General features: G+C 37.9%; 1 protein-coding gene across 1 annotated transcript; it reads right to left on the minus strand.

The window, feature by feature from the left end:
* Positions 1 to 695: 695 nt before the first annotated feature.
* LOC113517943 (U-scoloptoxin(01)-Cw1a-like) lies at positions 696 to 18,580 on the minus strand. The gene is made up of 5 exons (XM_052898354.1): positions 18,517 to 18,580; positions 6,804 to 6,911; positions 5,257 to 5,379; positions 4,411 to 4,521; positions 696 to 3,118 (listed from the first exon to the last, which is right to left on the minus strand). The coding sequence occupies exons 2-5, from the start codon at positions 6,891 to 6,893 to the stop codon at positions 3,029 to 3,031; spliced, it is 414 nt and encodes a 137-aa protein (XP_052754314.1). The 5' UTR covers positions 6,894 to 6,911; positions 18,517 to 18,580; the 3' UTR covers positions 696 to 3,028.
* Positions 18,581 to 20,637: the final 2,057 nt, after the last annotated feature.

Raw genomic sequence — 20,637 nt, forward strand, 5'->3', positions numbered from 1 at the left:
ATAAAAAAAAAAATACGTTAACACCAAAGGAGACGAGAGAAGAACTCCCGCCACCCAACATGAAGCCCACGCAACAAAGATGATCACACCTCACTGCAGTAGAGCGACTGACTCAGTGATCCAGGGATTGCTCCCGGAGTTGACGCTGAGGCAAAGTTATCTGCCCTGAGGTCCCCACTTTCCAATCATTATAATAGAGTGACTTAGACCCCAGTGACCTAGGGTAGTTCCCCCAAAAGTTGATACTGAGGCAAAGAGGTCGGCCCTGAGGCCCCCACATTCTACTCACTACAATAGAGTGACTTAGGGGGAAAGGGATTGTTAGTAATGGAGACTGAGAATCCCATTGCTAGCAATATACCCAACCAGGTCGACGTCCTCGCGGTTCCCCCTGGAAACTATCATGGTTAATTCCTGATGAATTCATCATGATGGGCTAACTGGCCTGTTTTCATTCTCATCTATCACCCTTCACTGGTGCTCCGCCAGCGTATCCCATTAGCGCAGGCGGGGTTACCATACCATTTTCACACATCAAAAAAAAAATAGAGTGACTGCCCCGAGGCCCCTACCTTCCAAAAAGAGTTTAGAATACCTGCTTAAAGACATAGTTAGTCTCATGCATGCACGCCAGTTCCAGAAATTCGACTCCTCCATCGATAAACAAAAAAAAAAAAAAATCAAAGACAAATACATATATTTTTTTTTTATTTTTATTTTCTGTACTTATGTATAAAATTTTATCATATTTTCATTGGTAACTAACTATGTCACGGCGACCATAAAATAGGTAATTTCTTAAAAAATACATTTCCATAAGTATATGACAATTATATAAACCAAATATCATACAAAATTTGTACAACATGCTAAACCAATAATTACTTATATAATCTGTCAGGTCGACCTCCACGCGGCCCCCTTTGGAGACCATCGTGCCGAATGCCAGGTGTATTCATCACGATGGGCTAACTGACCTGCCTTTTTATTGTCACCTATCATCTCTCACTGGTGCCCCGCCAGTGTATACTATTTTTTTTAATGAGTGAAAATGTAATGGTAACCCCGCCCGCGCTATCGGTATATACCGGCGGGGCACCAGTGGAAGATGATATGTGAAAACAAATGCAGGTCAGTTGGCCCACCATGATGAATTCAACAAGAATTAAACATGATAGTTGCCAGGGAGAACCGCGTGGAGGTAGACCTGGCTGGGTATATTGTTAGCAATGGGATTCTCAGTCTCCATTACTAAAAATCCCTTTCCCCCCAGTGTATACCGTTAGGACTACCGTTCCGTTATCATATAAAAACATACACCGTAAGGTCGAATTTTCTATGCTACCATCTGGAAACCATCGTGGTTTATTACTGTTGAAATTGCCACGACAGGCCGACTGGCCTTTATCCTCAGCATTACATCTTGTACTGGTGCCCCGCTTTATACCTTTTTTTTATACCTTAAGCATAGGCGGGTATACCTAAGAACTCTTGTTGCGAGGAATTCTTGGGGCGAAACTATAAAAAGTACCTATCTATCTATTTTAAATTGAAAATTTCTTGAAATTACTTTTTTATGGACCATTATAGACGGAATTTATGATAATTTCGAATTATATCTATTAAAAATTTAGCTCATTTCGGTCCTAAGAAAATTAGATAGATTCGCTGTTTCAAACCCGCTTAAATATGACTTCTGCCCTATCAAAAAGTTTTTTGCCTATCGCTTTCCATTGACTTAGAATCATTAAATTTGGAAAGATGTACCTAAAATATTTTTTATGCAACTTAGAAATAGCAAACAATCTGACGGCCCACCTGATGGCAAGTGGTAACCGTCGCCTATAGACATGAGCAGTATCATGGACATAACAGAGTATACTGTTTCGCTCATGATACCCCCCATGCGTTGCCATTCCTGAGGACTCAGGTGTTATTCCTCTGTACCCTGTAAATGCACTGTCATATCCCACCCTTCAAACCGCAACACAGCCATGCAAACACAACTGCTTCACGGTTGAAACACGAATGGGACAGAGGTGGCCAAGCAAACGACTTTTGTACAAAGTCTCCCTCTGGTAAAATGTATATTATATTAGATTGAAACTGATTAAATGTATCATGGTTTTACACTAATTTATAAAGATTAAAGATTTTTTATCTGTAAATTGTTTTCTGTGGGCAATAAACAATAAATTGTAGAAGTGTAAAGTGCAATGAAAAATTTGAAATATGCCTACGAAACCCTAATAATTAGAGCCATTGGTTGTTCTAATTTCCAACAATATTAGTGCAGTGCTCAAAAAATGAAATAAATTTACAAAAGTACCTACCGATTTGTATACAATGACTTGTTTAGGTTCTAACTACTTAAGTACAATGCAGCCATAGATCACACGCCTCTGGATGGAGTAACGAGTAATAAAACGTTCCACTAAATAGGCAACGACAACTGTCGGTTGACGCATATTTTTTTAAAACATAACTATCTTCGTCATTTTCGAACGTCATACAATTAAAATTTGTTCAAATTAGGCGGAAATTTATTTATTTATATATCTTTATTGACCAAATAAAGATATCGGACAAGAGGCTGAGTGAATGCTGGTAGCATTCTCTACCAGTCAATCAACTTTTTCGTACAAATTGAGAATTATTTTTCTCATACAGCATGAATTAAAATGGCGGTTATTTTTACTGATTTTGATAATAAATAAATACATATTGCCAAATGTTAATTACAGTAATCGCAAAAAAATCTTTTTGAGTCATAATGTTCACTCTACCTTATTCTTAAAAATTTTATAGTTTTTTTATTTTTTATTAAATAAATAGTTATAAAGTTGTTATTATATACAATTCTTCCACGTATTAATTTTTATTCAAATTTGGTCCCCTTAATCAGGCATATAATAATAAAAAAGTTTGACTGTTTTTATAGCAAAGCGTTTATATTGGCACACTTCATCTAAAGGTGTTTGATCTATGAATAGAACAATCTAGCTACTTAGGTGTAATGAAAAATGAACTACTTTTTCCCAGCGATGTAGTTGCCCGCTTCATCTTTGTATAAATCCTCGTTGATGCCGTAATATCCTGGTGAATTAGGGCAGTCCACCTGAAACCGAACATATAATATTATTATTGGGGGGAAAGGGATTGTTAGTAATGGAGGCTGAGAATCCCATTGCTAGCAATATACCCAACCAGGTCGACCTCCTCGCGGTTCTCCCTGGAAACTGTCATGGTTAACTCCTGATGAATTCATCATGATGGGCTGACTGGCCTGTTTTCATTCTCATCTATCACCCTTCACTGGTGCTCCGCCAGCGTATCACGTTAGCGCAGGCGAGGTTACCATACCATTTCCACCCGTCAAAAAAAAATTATTATTACTGGAGATATATATATATATACGAGTATATATATATATATACCTGCAGACCCGGCATGGAATGCCCTCCCCCTCTTTCTTGCCTCTGTCATATATATCATCAAACCACCCGTTAACTGTCCACTGTTGGCCGCATGCTCGTGTCTGTTTCATACCAATGAGGAGGCAAACAAGTGGTTACCGTAGCCTACGATCGCCTGCAATACCAGGGGCATTACGTGCGCGATACCGACCTTGGAGAAACCTTTGTGGAAGAATCCCATACTGTAGTTTCTTGGAAAAACTCGACAGGGAGCTCATGCCATAACCTGAGTGTCCGTGGGAGGAAACATCTCTGAAACCGCGCTGTACATAATCATCCAGGCTCTAAGGTATGGGAGTGAACTCCCTATCGATGGTAAGAAGTGGCCATGGGCATTGTTTCATCATATCAGCCTTTAACCGTCCATTGCTGAACATCAGCCTCCCCCTTGGGAGTTTTGCCAGTAGTTGCCACGCTTGGCAGGCGGATTGGCAGCCGCAGTCAGGCTTTAGAGATGTTTTAAGAGGGAAGCTGCTGCCGTTCCTTAGTCATCTCTTACGACGCCTATGGGAAAGGAAGGGGTGGCCTATTCTATGCCTGGACCACATGGCCCGGACATCATTTTCCCACTATGTAACGAACACACATAATGTATTTTATCTATATTTCTTTTTTTTGTTATTATTTTTTTTTTCAGTAGAATTTCTCGGCTCACTTTTAGCCACAACAGAATATCAGTGTTTTGCTCTTTTGAGGGCAAAGCAATAAACTGAGTTGTGGCCATTTTGTGTTACTATGGCACACGCGTGAAGGGGAAAAATTGTTACTTATTTTATGCATTTTGTTTTTGTTTTTTTTTTTATTTTTTGTACATGTATCTTTTTTTTTATCTTTTTTCACTGTGCATTTGTGTCTATTGCTGTTTGTGTGCTGTAAGTAATGAAAATAAATTATCTATCTATCTATCTGTCTATATAATAAAAAGAAAACTCACCTTGTAGAACCAGTCGCATACCCTCAACCTCTGGTTGAAGACGGTCCCAGGGGCGCAGACAAAGGAGTACATAACATTCCCACCAATGCTGGGCACGCACCAATGCCAGACCTGAATGGAAGGACATGCGTAAACATAATATTATTTTGGGACATCTAAATTTTACACATTTATAGATAGATAGATACTCTTTATTGTTTCCTCCAAAAGATTACAATAGTAAACTTATTATAAATATAAACAATTACAAGAAATAATCGCAGTGAGAAAACAATGGGCGACCTTATCGCTAAGAGCGATTTTTTCCAGGCAACCTTTGGATGGAGAGGAGTAATTATAAACAGTTTGATGGGAGGTACGGTGAAAAATTTATATATATATATATATATTTATATATATATATATATATATATATATATATATATATATATATATATATATATATATATATATATCTACACCTCTACATACCCTATTAAACTATAAAGACAGACGGACAAAAGAATTCTTAACAATGTTTAATCACATCCATTATTATATTGGGCGTAATAATATCATTCTTGGGGGGAAATGGATTGTTAGCAATGGAGTTTGACAGCCCCATAGCTAGCATTATGCCCTAACAGGTCGAACTCCACGTGGTTCCCCCTGGAAACCATCGTGAACACTTCATGTTGAATCCGTCACGATAGGCTAACTGACCTGCTTCATCTTCATTTATCATCCATCACTGGTGCCCCGCCGGTGTATACCGATAGCGCAGGCGGGGTTACCATTCCATTATCATCCATTAAAAAACCAATTTCATAAAAAGAAGGAGGATATAGGTTTGAATTTTCCAAGTACCTGGCACATGGTTTCCGTATCGGCGTAATATCCTGGTATCTTGTCATTACAGGTGAAGGAGAGACCCTTGGGAACCTCGGTGAACACTGGATAGTCTTCACCAGGTACGTAGCCGTCCAGTTGCTGCGGACATATTGAGGATTTTTGTTTTATAGCAATGAGGTGGCAAACAAACGTACGGCCCACCTGATGGTAAGCGGTTACCGTAGCCTATGAACGCCTGCAATACAAGGGGCATTACGCGCGCGTTGCCGACCCTGAAGAAACCTCTTCACCCCTCTTTTGAAGAACCCCATGCTGTAGTCTTTTGGGAAAACCTCGGTAGAAAAGAAAACCTAAAATGCCTCTTTTTGACATGTAAGAAGAGGTAATGGGATTATAATAAGGTCTAATAACTCTATTACTAGCAATATACCCTATCAGGTCGACCTGCACGCGGTTCCCCCTGGAAACCATCATGGTTAATTCTTGTCGAATTCGTCACGATGTGCCAACTAATTTGCTTTCTTTCTCACCTATCATCCCTCACTGGTGTCCCGCCAGCGTATACTGATAGCGCAGGTGGGGTTACCATTCCATTATCATGCATTAAAAAAAATATATCACTATGTCTCATCATCCGCATATAGGAGCATGGCGTGTACAAACCACCCTTCTGGTCATTTTTTTTTTCTACAACTTAGAATGGCAAACAAGCTGACGTCCCACCTGATGGAAAGTGGTAACCGTCGCCTATAAACATGAGCAGTACCATGAACATGGTACGATTGCTTAGTGAACCCTAATATGTCAAGTACATCAATAATCTATTTGATTTAACTAATTAATGATAATTACCGGCAATCATTTTGAATTACCACCGTTGCATGCCGCCATGCATCTCTTCACAATCCGATAATTGGCGGGTTAATAATTCATAACTATGTAATTGTGAGTGATTCAGGACACCTTTGTGACATTATCACCGTTGCGGTATCGCATGACATCTTCAGGGGATCTAGCTAATTACCAGAGGAAGACCTTGTGTATATATACATATACATATAATTAATTATTAATTAATATACATATACCCATTTAAAGACGCTCACACATACACACACACACACATTTAAAAATATAGTATAAGTATATATTTTTTTTTTATACAACTTAGAATGGCAAACAAACTGAAGAGCCCACCTGATGGAAAGTGATAACCGTCGCCTATAGACATGAGCAATACCGTGGAAAGCATAGAATAACACTGCGACGCCTATAGTACCTCTCATGTCATAATACCACACAAAAGCCGTTTGCTTGGCCACCTCTGTCCCACTCGTGTTTCTACCGTGAAGCAGTTGTGTTTGCATGGCTGTGTTTCGGTTTGAAGGGTGGGATTTGGCAGTGGATTTACAGGGTACAGAGGAATAACACCCGAGTCCTCAGGAATGGCAAAACAAACAAACATAAGAACATTGTAACAACTCTTATATTATGTATATAAATGTATAATAAGAAATAAATGAATAAATAGATATAATAATAATAAAAAAAGGCTTACTAACAGCAAGGGATCTGTCGATTACATATAATAATATAGCGATGCAGCCGATGGAACACATCCGGACACTGGACAGGCGGGTCTGTTGGGACATCTTGGTGAATTTCTATGTCTGTAACAAATTATTATGTCAATAACGTTTTTGACTTATCTACATAATCCAAGAGGCATATATATATTTATTAGCTGACTCGGCAAACGTTGTTTTACCATATACATTATTTCGAGAACTATACATGAAAATTTCTTGTACTACAATTGTTATATTCGATTGTCATCTTGCAGCCCTATTTTTTGATGGGTGAAAATGGTATGGTCATACTGGCGGAGCACCAGTGAAGGGTGATAGATGAGAATGAAAACAGGCCAGTTAACCCATCATGATGAATTCATCAGGAATTAACCATGTCGACCTCCTCGCGGTTCTCCCTGGAAACTATTACTATTACTAGAACCACGAGGAGGTCGACCTGGTTGGGTACATTGCTAGCAATAGGATTCTCAGTCTCCATTACTAACAATCCCTTTCCCTCCCTTGCAACCCTATTACGGCATATATAAATCACGATTAAAAAACAGGGGTTGATAGTAAAAGCGTGAAAATTTGAATTTGTATGTATTTTTCAATGATAAATCATAACAAAATTAAAATAAAAAATTTTGTCAAAAAATAAAACAAATATTTAGGGGTGGGTCACCCTTATGATTGAGGGGTATGAAAAATAGATGTTGGCCGATTCTCAGACCTACTCGATATGCACACAAAATTTTATAAGAATCGGTAAAGCCGTTTCGGAGGAGTTTGGTAACAAACACCGCGACACGAGAGTTTTGTATATAAGATATATTAATATGTGAAGCAAAAACTTTGTAGCCCTTTTTACTAAAATTGCGCGGACGGAGGAGTATGAAATTTGATACACTTACAGTTTATATAGAGAAGGAGTGCCGAATGATAATATTTTTTTTATAAATTACGCATAAAATGGCAGAAGCGAGCTAATTGTATATTTTTTGACTGCACATTTTCAATTCTTTAGATTTTTGAGGGGCGTGCCACGTTATCATGGACAATCTATATCTGTGTCCACCAAATAACCACTTATATTACATTTTAAATAACCTAACTCATGTAATTGCTACCTTTTTATTATACTGACAGATGGACAGACAGACAAAGCGCATTACTGTACTAGAAATACAGTTTTTAACATGCCATTTACGAGTGTGTATGAGAAATTTAGCCAACTCCATTCGCCGATAGAACAAAGGGTTTCCGATACGTTGAACAAAAAATCACAGATAGACTAATACAATTGTAATTGATGTGTAATTAGGCATTGATTAGACGTAGTTATGCAAAATGTGTGAGATATCAATTAATATTGACTACATTATTGATTCATGTTAAGGTATTAACATGTGGAAGTCCATATTTATTTATTTATTTCTTCATCAGCACATATATGTGTACATGGCGGACTTAATGCTAAAAGCATTATCTCCCAGTCAACCGTAGGCAAGTGGCAGAATACACGAATGCGGTACTAGTAATTATTGATATACGTACATACTAAAATTACATATATAAACGAATAAATATATATGAATAACAAATATACTTACACATATATGACATATACTATGTTATACACGAAATTGAGAATAATATAAAGCATTTACTGTTCGGATAAAGTAAAAAAGTTAGCGTGAACGTTTTTACCATACCACTGGTTAGTTAATTACAATTGTTTTGTTTAATTCCGCTACCATTAGTACGTGTGCGACTGCCAACACTCGAAGATTGACCACCACCATTACTAGCAGAAGTACCACAACCTTCTATATTAACCATCAATCACCGATCGCCATCCAGTCCATGCATGTTTTGTATTTTGTACGATTATATTTGTTAACAGTCGCACACTTAGTTTACTAATGGTAGCGGAATTAAAAAAAATCTCTTCAAGCTAACAGCCCACCTGATGGAAAGTGGTAACCGTCGCCTATAGACATGAGCAGTGCCATGGACATAACAGAGTATACTGTTTCGCCCATGATACCCCCCATGCGTTGCCATTCCTGAGGACTCAGGTGTTACTCCTCCGTACCCAGTAAATTCACGCCATATCCCACCCTTCAAACCGACACACAGCCATACAAACACAACTGCTTCACGGTAGAAACACGAATGGGACAGAGGTGTCCAAGCAATCGACTTTTGTACAAAATCTCCCTCTGGTATGTATGTATGTATGTATATCAATAATTACTAGTACCGCATTCGTGTATTCTGACACTTGCCTACGGTTGACTGGGAGAGAATGCTTTCAGCATTAAGTCCGCCATGTACACATATATGTACTAAATAAATAATTCCATACTTAAAAATTGCAGAAGAAAAAAATTGATGGGGAAATTAAAGCATTAACTATTTTGACACAGTTTAACACGTACGAAAAATTAGCTTATTTTATGTTTATTAGAATTTTTGTACAATGTAAAATCATTATCATTAAAGTGATTGCTTAAAAAAAAAACTCATAAACACACGATGCTATCTTGACTTCTCACGGGTGTCTCAAGCCCTTATTAAGATGTTGAGACAGCAACATTGTTCAAAATAATATTGCGAGACCCGTGATGGCGTCATAACTTCATTAGACACAATGTACATGGGTAATTCACGATTAGATTCGCGAATCTGGACAAATTAGACGCATCTAACGAATCTTGTGTCTGAAATTTCCTAGCTTAGCTAATTAAACAAGTCTGTTTACCTTTCTATATGTTTTTTTTCTGTCGTTTCCCACAGCCATCAATTTTCAAACGTCTAACTTAAAAATTGGAGTATGTTTTATCTTGATTGCAGTTTTACCATTAAAAAAAAAAGACAAATTGTAATCTACAGTGTAAGCAAATATACCATTCTTGACGTTTAACGTGTTATTCCTCTGTACCCAGTAATCTCACTGCCATATCCCACCCTTCAAACCGAAACACAGCCATGCAAACACAACTGCTTCACATCTTTAGCTGCTAAACGGAGGGAAAGAGACAAAAATAATTGCAAGAATGCAATTCTTATTACAAAACGAACTTAATTAAATTTTGTATAATCACAAAACATTGCAAATTATTTACGAAAGCACAATTGTAATCCTTCTACTTAATTTTGTACTTAATTTGCTCTAAAAACACTCTGTAAGTCGTTTGTGTTGTAATTAAATAAGAAGGCTTAGAATTGTAACACCTGATGGGGTACTCAGATTAGAATTTTTTTTTAATGGATGATAATGGAATGGTAACCCCACCCGCGTTATCGGTATACATCGGCGGAGTACCAGTGAAGGATGATAAGTGAGGATGAAGCAGGTCAGTTAGCCCATCGTGACGAAATCAACAAGAGTTGTTCACGATGGTTTCCAGGGAGAATCACGTGGATGGAGGTCGACCTGATAGGGCATATTGTTAGCAATGGGGCTGTCAAACTCCATTTGTAACAATCCCTTTCCCCCAACTCAAATTAGAGTTGGGTAATATATAACAATATATATATATATATATATATATATATATATATATATATATATATATATATATATATATATATATATATATATATATATATATTGTAGTTACAATATCTATTTTTTTATTATTATCTCAGCCGTTACCTACAGCTAAACATAAGCCTTTTTTATACCACTGAGGTGGCAATCAAGCATACGGCCCACCTTATAGTAAACGGTTACCGTAGCCTATGAACGCTTACAATACCAGAGGTATTACGCGCGCGTTGCCGACCCTGAAGAAACCTCTTTCCACCCTTTTGAAGAACCCCATGCTGTAGTCTCTTGGGAAAACCTCGGCAGGGAGCTCATTCCATAATCTGAGTGCTCGTGGGAGGAAACATCTCTGAAACCGCGTTGTACGCGACCATCTAGGCTCTAGGATATGAGGGTGAACTTCCTGTCGATGGCGAGCCGTACGATGCTAGAAAGTGGCCGTGGGCATCATATTGAATAATTCCTCTGAGCACAATCCGTTGTATAAGCGGTAGAACACGCAGAGTGAGGCAAAATCTCTCCTAATACTTAAGGATTTAAATCCGCTTGTAAGCCGTGGATCATCGATGATTCTCATAGCTCCAAACTTCTCCATAATGTGAGTTCTGACAGGCAGGTGGGTTATATACCGCAATTTTTTTTTGTTGGATGAAAATGGTATGGTAACCCCGCCTGCGCTAACGGGATACGCTGGCGGAGCACCAGTGAAGGGTGATCGATGAGAATGAAAACAGGCCAGTCAGCCTATCATGATGAATTCATCATGAAGAATTAATCATGACAGTTTCCAGGGGGAACCGCGTGGAGGTCGACCTGGTTAGGTATATTGTTAGCAATGGGATTTTTAGTCTCCATTACTAACAATCCCTTTCCCCCCTATATACCGCAATTTGGCTTTTGGTAATGTTTTAAAAAGGACACCGCTCCCTTAGTCGCCTCTTACGACACCCATAGGAAAGGAAGGGGTGGCCTATTCTATGCCGGGACCTATATGGCTAACTTCTTTTTTTTATATACAACTTAGAATGGCAAACAAGCTGACGGCCCACCTGATGGAAAGTGATAACCGTCGCCTATAGACATGAGCAGTACCATGCACACAACAGAGTATACTGTTTCGCCCATAATACCCCCCATACGTTGCCATTCCTGAGGACTCAGGTGTTTTTTCCCTGTACCCAGTAAATTCACTGCCATATCCCACCCTTCAAACCGAAACACGGCCAGCAAACACAGCTGCTTCACGATTGAAACACGAATGGGACAGAGGTACCCAAGCAATCGACTTTTGTACAACAAATTATAACAACGTAATAACGCTTGTTTATCTGATTTAATTAAAAACAGCATATTTACAGTGAATTAATACTTTAGTGTAACAATCATTAACCGCTAAAACGAGACATGTAGACTTGCATCACACTTGTAAACTCGGTTAACACGAGCAATGTCACGCGGTTCTGCTATCCGATACATACAGACATACGTTTCACAATTGTACATATTGAATTTGCGGTTAATATTTCCTTATATCTAATAAGTTAAGTAATTTATAACTTAATGAATGTGTGTATTTATTGCTATGTATCCCACGGTATTGCTTACGTAATTATTTATTTACAAGCATTTACCCGTGACTTCGTCCGTTTGACGGGGATGAAAAGTAGCCTATATCCTTCTCCATACCATATAGTACGTGTATACCAAATTTCATAGTGATCGGTTAAGCAGTTTAGACGCTAAAAGGTAACAAACAAACTCACTTTCACATTTACAATATTAGTAAAAGGAATTTAAACTTTGTTGACCACTACACTACACTGGTACAAAATGCTTAGTTAATGCTACAGACATTCTCTGTCAGCTAACCTTTGAGCTCAGGAATACTTGGTGACGGTTTAAATTAAAGCAAAACAAATTTATCATTATAAACATATTCAGGTCAAACCAAATGTTCGTTTCCTAAATTGATCCAACCGAGAATCGAACCAGCGACCTCGTTTACTCAAAGCAACATGCCCAGTAATGCGCCGTAGAGGTTCTCAAGTTATAACCGTAAAAAACGCTGGCTGAGTATAAAAAAAAAAACAGTCATGGAACAAACTGTCTTTCCACATACAAAAGAGTGCTTCTATTACCTCTTTCAAGGAAAAGTTTAAATTGCATTTTCTTTCCCTTGAATCAAAGTCAAATTTTGAAGTCATTAAACTAAGTTATCTAATGTAGGTAGTATATTCGACTTAGTGCAACGACGAGCTATGAGAATTGTCAATGATCTCAGACTTAAAAGCGGTATCGAAGTCTTAAGTTTTAGGAGAGATTTTGCCTCACTCTGCGTGTTCTACCGCTTGTACAACGGATTGTGCTCAGAGGAATTGTTCAATATGATGCCCACGGCCACTTTCTAGCATCGTACGGCTCGCCATCGACAGGAAGTTCACCCTCATGTCCTACAGCCTCAATGGTCGCGTACAACGCGGTTTCAGAGATGTTTTCTCCCACAAACTCTCAGATTAAGGAATGAGCTCCCTGCCGAGGTTCTCCCAAGAGACTACAGCATGGGGTTCATCAAAAGGGGGGTAAAGAGGTTACTTCAGAGTCAGCAACGCGCGCGTAATTTTTTCGTAAATTCGTGTTCGGAGTATTAACAATTGTTCGTGAACTTCAGCTGCCCGCTAACGACGTGCTCTCCAACTGTATTGGGTTGGCTGGAAGAGATCTCTGTCAGAGATAAGTCCACCCTTGCTCACAACATTTATAAATGCATTAACAATGTAATTTACAAGTGCAATAAAGAGCATACAGTATAGAGGAGTTTATTATTTTACCAGAGGGAGACTTTGTACAAAAGTCGTTTGCTTGTGTACCTCTGTCCCATTTGTGATTCAACCGTGAAGCAGTTGTGTTTGCATGGCTGTGTTCCGGTTTGAAGGGTGGGATATGGCAGTGAATTTACTGGGTACAGAGGAATAACACCCGAGTCCTCAGGAATGGCAACGCATGGGGGGTATCATAAGCGAAACGTAACACTCTGTTATGTCCATGGTACTGTCCATGTCTTTAGGCAACGGTTACCACTTTCCATCAGGTGGGCTGTCAGCTTGTTTCCCTTTTTTAGTTGTATCAAAAAATTTATAAAAGAATATATAAAAAGACACTCCTTTTGAGTCAAACTAGAACTTTCTAGAGAGGAAATCCGTACGTTTAGTCAATTAATTATTACATACACACAAACAATAGGTAAAATGTTGAAAGGCCTCATCACACATTATTATTTCGCCACATCACAAAAGTTAAGACAATTTAGTTTTATTACGAGCGTTCGTGCTATGGGAATCGCTTTTGCGAAATAACGCAGTATTATAATAATTGTTCTGAGGTCGAAGTCGTATTTACATTATTATTTACTAACGATTAATAAATTTATTCTTTATTGTACACAAACATATAAATTATAATAATATTATTATTAGTTATGTGGACCAGCAGTGGACAGTTAACGGCTGATATGATGATGATGATGATAATTACGTGAAATAAATATGTATATATTCAATCAATCAATCAGTCAACCAACCAATCAATAAATCAATCAGTCAACCAATCGATCAATCAATCAGTCAACCAACCAATCAATCAAACAGTCAGTCAACCAATTAATCAATCAATCAGTCAACCAACCAATAAATCAATCAGTCAACCAACCAATCAAACAGTCAACCAATCGATCAATCAATCAGTCAACCAACCAATCAATCATCTTTATTCGTATACATCTATTACAGATTCTTATGATACGTCACTGTATAATTATAACAATTACTAATTATTTTTTTTTAATTGATATTATAAAATAATATCAATTAAAAAAAAATACAATAATTACATTTGCAATACAATTTACATTAATACTATTGTCAAATCCATGATGCATTTTTTGTCATTTATTTTATAATATGCTTTTGGTACAGAGAGTACAGTATATATATATATATATATATATATATATATATATATATATATATATATATATATATATATATATATATATATATATATATATATATATTAAAGAATTAATTTAAATGTAAAACGTCATCTGGAAGTTTATTATAAAAACGTATACAGTTTCCCATGAGAACTGTACTGACTTTTCTAAGGCGATAACAAGGAACATTCGATACTATAATTTAATTCGATCACCGTCTATATATTTAATTGTCCATAGAGGTCAAATTATGTCTATGACCTTTTGGATGCAACTTTCCTTTTCACCGATGACAAAGTCATAAAAGCATTCGATTGTGAGAAATATAAAAATTTTAATTAAAGCAAATTGGTCATAAGTTCGAATCTGATTGACCTTGGGTTATATTCGAATGTACTCAGGTATCGGGGGAAAGGAATTGTTAGTAATGCGAACTGCCAGTTCCATTGGCAGCAATATACCCTGTTATGTTGACCTCCAAGTGTTTCCCCCCTGAATTCCAGGTGTATCCATCACTATGGACTGACCTGCCTTTTCATTATAACCTATCATCCCTCACTGGTGCCCCGCCAGCGTATTTTTACCATTCCATTATCATCCATTCAAAAATAAATAGTAACATAGATAGATACTCTTTATTGTTTCCTCCAAAAGATTACAATAGTAAACTTATTATAAATATAAACAATTACAAGAAATAATCACAATGAGAAAACAATGAGCGAGCTTATCGCTAAGAGCGATCTCTTCCTCGACCTTTGGATGGAGAGGAGTAATTATAAACAGTTTGATAGGAGGCACGATGGAAATTCTATTATTTCTTAATATATATAAAGATATGATACATGTAATAATGTAAAAAATATAATCGAATCAAACTGTTGGCTTCTTTCTTCAAACACGCCAGCGCGCGTTCAAGTTTATATCGCGTGTGTGATTCTCGACTCTTTCCTATTTCCTATTTTACTTCCTATCCAATTGAAATATTAACTACTGAAGCATTTTATCGTGTATTGATTATAGGCTATAGATCATAGATACATCTAACACGGCGTGGAATAATCGAAATTTTGATAAATGTTCCCAATTCATGATTTAAATTGTGATTTTTTTGGCGTGACTTTATTATTTTAGTTTGTTTTGTAGATGGATTTGAATGTAGCACGGAATGTGGTTTTTTTTTCGTGAATTCTGGATATAAATACATACATACATATCTGTCACGCCTGTCTCCCATTAGGGTAGACAGAAACAATGGAACGCCAAATGCTTCGATTCAAACAGACCTCTTTCGCTTCTTCCACATTCATCAATGTTTTCATACACGCACGCCGGTTACGGGCACTTTTAATTCGGCCCTTCTTCAGCACGTCGCCTATTTGGTCGGCATACGTCCGTCTAGGGCGAACCCTAGCGACATCTCCATTCATTCTTGCTTGATAAATCTCTTTCGTAATTCTTCTTTCATCCATCCTCTCCAAATGACCAAACCAAACATATAAAGTAATTAAGATAACGGTATACGCTGGTAGGGCACCAGTGAGGGATAGGTGGGGATGAAAAGGCAGGCCAGTTATCCCACCGTGATGAATACACCAGGAATTCAGCACGATGGTTTTTAGGGGGACCGCGTGGAGTGTCGACCTGACAGGGTAAATTGCTAGCAATGGGACTGGTAGCTCGCGTTACTAATAATCCCTTCCTTCTGATTATGTTACTATTTGTAGGCTGCTGTTTCTTTTTATTTATTTTTTCTTATTTTTTTTTTTTAATGACAATTCGTAGATACTTTTTTAGTGTTTTTTTTTTCTAATATCGCATGTTGAGTTTCACGTCTTTTTCAATCGACTTCAAGAAGGAAGTTCTCGAATCGGTTGTATTTATTTACATTTATTACCTCATAACTTCGTCTGTTTTTGCTTTTACGTTAATCTGTAGTTTTTTTTTTTTTTTTTTTATAAATGCGAAAATCTGTAACGATGAATGGATGGATATTTGTTACTCTTTCACGTAAAAACTAGTGAACGGAATTGAATGAAACTTAACACACGGATAGGTTCTATTCTAACTTAGTTTTCTTCAGGGTCGGCAACGCGCGCGTAATACCTCTGGTATTGCAGGTGTTCATAGGCTACGGTAATCGCTTACCATCAGGTGGGCCGTATGCTTGTTTACCACCTCAGCGGTATAAAAAACATAGTACATAGGACACTTTTATTTATTTATTTATTACACACTTTTTTTCAGCCGTTAGCTGTCCATCGCTGAACATAAGGCTTCCCAATAAGGGGAGTTTTGCCAGTAGTTGCCACGCTTGGCAGGCCGGTTGGTAACCGCAGTTAAGTTTTTAGAGATGTTTTAAGAGGGACGCTGCTGCCCATCTCTTGCCCTCTCTTAGTCGTCTCTTACGACACCCACGGGAAAGGAAGCGGTGGCCTATTCTATACCGGGCCACATACTTTTGCCACATTAAAATATGTAAATTATATATGTTAGTACATAGAATGCTTTATGTACTGATTCATTCACAGATTGGTGGGGAGAAGGGATTGTCAGTAATGGGGAGATTAGTCCCCATTGCCATCAATATACGCTATCAGGTCGACCTCCACGCCAGTTCCCTCTGGACACTATCGTGACTAATTTATCGTTGAATTCGTCACGATGGGCTAACTGACCTGCTTTATCACCATCACCTATCATCTCACTGGTGCCCCGCCGGCGTATACCGATAGCGCAGGCGGGGTTACCATTCCATTATCATCCGTTAAAACAAAAATTCACGAATTGGTCCCACAGAAATTTTATTCAAATCGGTTCTCTAGTTTTAGTTTTAAATCAAAACAACTGGTTTTGTTATAATCGATTTAATTATTAGTCGACTTCGATGGAGGAGATTCCTAATTCGTCTGGATCCTTTTGCGTTTATATCACAGGATTACGTTGCCAATTCCAAATAGATTTATACTATTCTTTTTTGCAATTAATAAAGCATAATAGAAGGAAAAATAGAGGGCAAAAGAGGAAGAGGAAGACCGAGGATTAACTACATGGGGCAGATAAAGGAAACACTAGGTGTCGTATCGTATAGGTCAAGGATATGGCCTGGGATAGAGCTGGCTGGAAGAGGATGCATGAATTAGTTGCACCGACAAGAGGGAACTGTTAAATGAAAAGAAAGAATTATTTAATTATCAATATTGGCCGTGTGGTCCCGGCATAGAATGGACCACTCTTTCCTTTCATGTGGGTGTCGTAAGAGGCAACTAAGGGACGGCGAGAGATGGGCAACAGTGTCCCTGTTAAAACATAACCAAGGCCTAACTGCGGTTGCTAACCCGTCTGCCAAGCGTGGCAACCACTGGCAAAACTTCACCTTATGGAGGGGGGAGGGGATTATGTTTAGCAGTGGACAGTAATGGCTGATACAACAAAATCAATAAGATATTTAGATTACAGATATACATATAAAAAAAAAAACAAAAATACACAAACATTTACCAGACGGAGACTTTGTACAAAAGTCGATTGCTTGGGTACCTCTATCCCATTCGTGTTTCAACCATGAAGCAGTTGTGTTTGCATGGCTGTGTTTCGGTTTGAAGGGTGCCATATGGCATATGAATATAAGTATGAATTTACAGGGCACAGAGGAATAACACCTGGATCCTCAGGAATGGCAACGCATGGGGAGTATCATAGGCGAAATAGTATACTCTGTTATGTCCACGGTACTGCTCATGTCTATAAGCGACGGTTACCACTTTCCATCAGGTGGGCCGTCAGCTTGTTTGCCATTCTAAGTTGTATAAAAAAAAAAACATTAAGAAAAAAATAACCTGGTCATATTTTTAATACATTATTGGGATTTATAAAAGACCTCTTCAAAACGGCCACACAGCAGTCTATTGTGGAACGCATATATCTTTGTATATATTTTTTCGGGTAGGGTTACCATTCCATTATCACCCATTAAAAAAAAATTACTACGTTAACGGTGTTATCCATCACGGGAAGGTCAGTTGAAAATTAAATTTTAAGTTGCAATCGGATTCGAACTCACGATCCTTGGGGCTTTAATGCGAAGTAGTAAACCACTAAGCCGCGCCGTTCACATAACTATCACTTAATTAATTAATATCTAATTAATTAACACATACCGGTACAATGTTTAGGAGATAACGCGCACAAGACACACTCACAGCGATATACAGAATGCAACTGAAACCGCGCCGAATGCGGCGGCCCGTTTTATATGTTCGTCTGACATAATGTGGACACGCCATTTATTTGTTTATTTATTATTACATAGACAGGCTTTTTTGTTTATTAATACATTAGTATATTAATATATACATAACATATGTATAACATGAATCAATAAAATAAAAAAAAAATCATAAAATCAGTCTTTAACTCTCCACTGATGGACATAAGCCTTGGGGGATTTTGCCAGTAGTTGCCACGCTTGGCAGGCGAATTGGCAACCGCAGTTAGGCTATAGAGATGTTCTAATAGGGACGCTGCTGCCCATCCCTCGCTCTCCCTTAGTCGCCTCTTACGACACCCACGGGAAAGGAAGCGGTGGCCTATTCTATGCTGGGGCCCACACGGACATTGACACACAAATGTCTAATATTTATATAATAATTATGTTAATAAAATTGGAACTGGTCAATATCTGAACATGAGAGAAATTTGAGAGAAGTACAACATTTTTAATTTTGTTTGTCTGTTTTTTTTTTTTATTTTTACTTTTTACACAACTTAGAATGGCAAACAAGCTGACGGCCCACCTGATGGAAAGTGGTAACCGTCGCCTATAGACGTGAGCAGTGCCATAGATATAACAGAGTATACTGTTTCGTCCATGATACCCCCCATGCGTTGCCATTCCTGAGGATCCAGGTGTTATTCCTCTGTACCCTGTAAATTCACTGCCATATCGCACCCTTCAAACCGAAACACAGTTATTATTGTTTATATTTGCTCTTGAACCAAGTACAAAAAGTGTTTTGTGTATTTTATTTCAAAAGTTCTATTCACAGTTATGTTTTGGGTAGCTAACTTAAAAAACTGTTTACGTTTCATCACGCCATTTAGAAGTGATCAATTTTCTCCTCTCCAAGGGTCAAGCCATTAAATCTCGACAAGGATCTCCTTCTGAAATATATGTACATGTATAAAATAGCGGGCGAAAAACTATCCGCAATATAATAAAAAAAATAACAATTCCAAAGAGCTTTTATTTAATTTTACATAAATTAAAAAATTGAAATTTTGCTCCTTCAATGGATAAAATAAATAAATAGAATGAAAAAATATTTAATTAACAATTTCCAATAATGACTATCATTTCGGCGACGCCATATCGGTCCCGGCATAGAATAGGCCACCCCTTCCTTTCCCGTGGGTGTCGTAAGAGACGACTAAGGGGGCTTATGGTGGAGGGATGGGCAACAGCGTCCCTCTTAGAACATCTGTAAAAGCCTAACTGCGGTTGCCAACCCGCCTGCCAAGCGTGGCAACTACCGGCAAAACTCCCCTTATGGGGGAGGCTTATATCCAACAGTGGACAGTTAAGGGCTAAAATAATAAAAAAAAATGGCTGTAGTCTTATCCATGTTATTACATCACGTTTCCCACGCGTGTTAAAATGCTCCGACAATGTAAATAGTGCCTTAGAATTATTAAAAAATATACCAATACAGCTGATATTACTATATACTTAACCGACTTCAAAAACAAGGAGGTTCTCCATTTAGTTTTTTTTCTTCATGTTTGTCACCTCATAACTCCGTCAGTTGTGGACCGATTTGGAAAATTCTTTTTTTATCTGAAACGATATACTTACAGCTTAGTCTTGTAGAAGTTTCATCAAAATCGCTTCAGTACTTCTGTATATAAAATCATAATTGGTTTTTCCATTATTTGGGTCGGTTTTTTTATACAACTTAGAATGGTGAACAAGCTGACGACCCACCTGTTGGAAAGTGGTAACCGTCGCCTATAGACATGAGCAGTACTATGGACATAACAGTACACACACATACTGTTTCGCCCATGATACCCCCCATGCGTTGCTATTCCTGAGGACTCAAGTGTTATTCCTCTGTACCCAGTAAATTCACGCCATATCCCACCCTTCAAACCGAAACACAGCCATACAAACACAACTGCTTCACGGTAGAAACACGAATGGGACAGAGGTACCTAAGCAATCGACTTTTGTACAAAGTCTCCCTGTGGTATAATCACACCATAATTTATGTAAATTATGT

This window comes from Galleria mellonella, unplaced genomic scaffold (genome assembly GCF_026898425.1).
Source record: "Galleria mellonella isolate WM207_F2 unplaced genomic scaffold, CSIRO_AGI_GalMel_v1 utg424, whole genome shotgun sequence".
Lineage (NCBI taxonomy): Eukaryota > Metazoa > Arthropoda > Insecta > Lepidoptera > Pyralidae > Galleria > Galleria mellonella.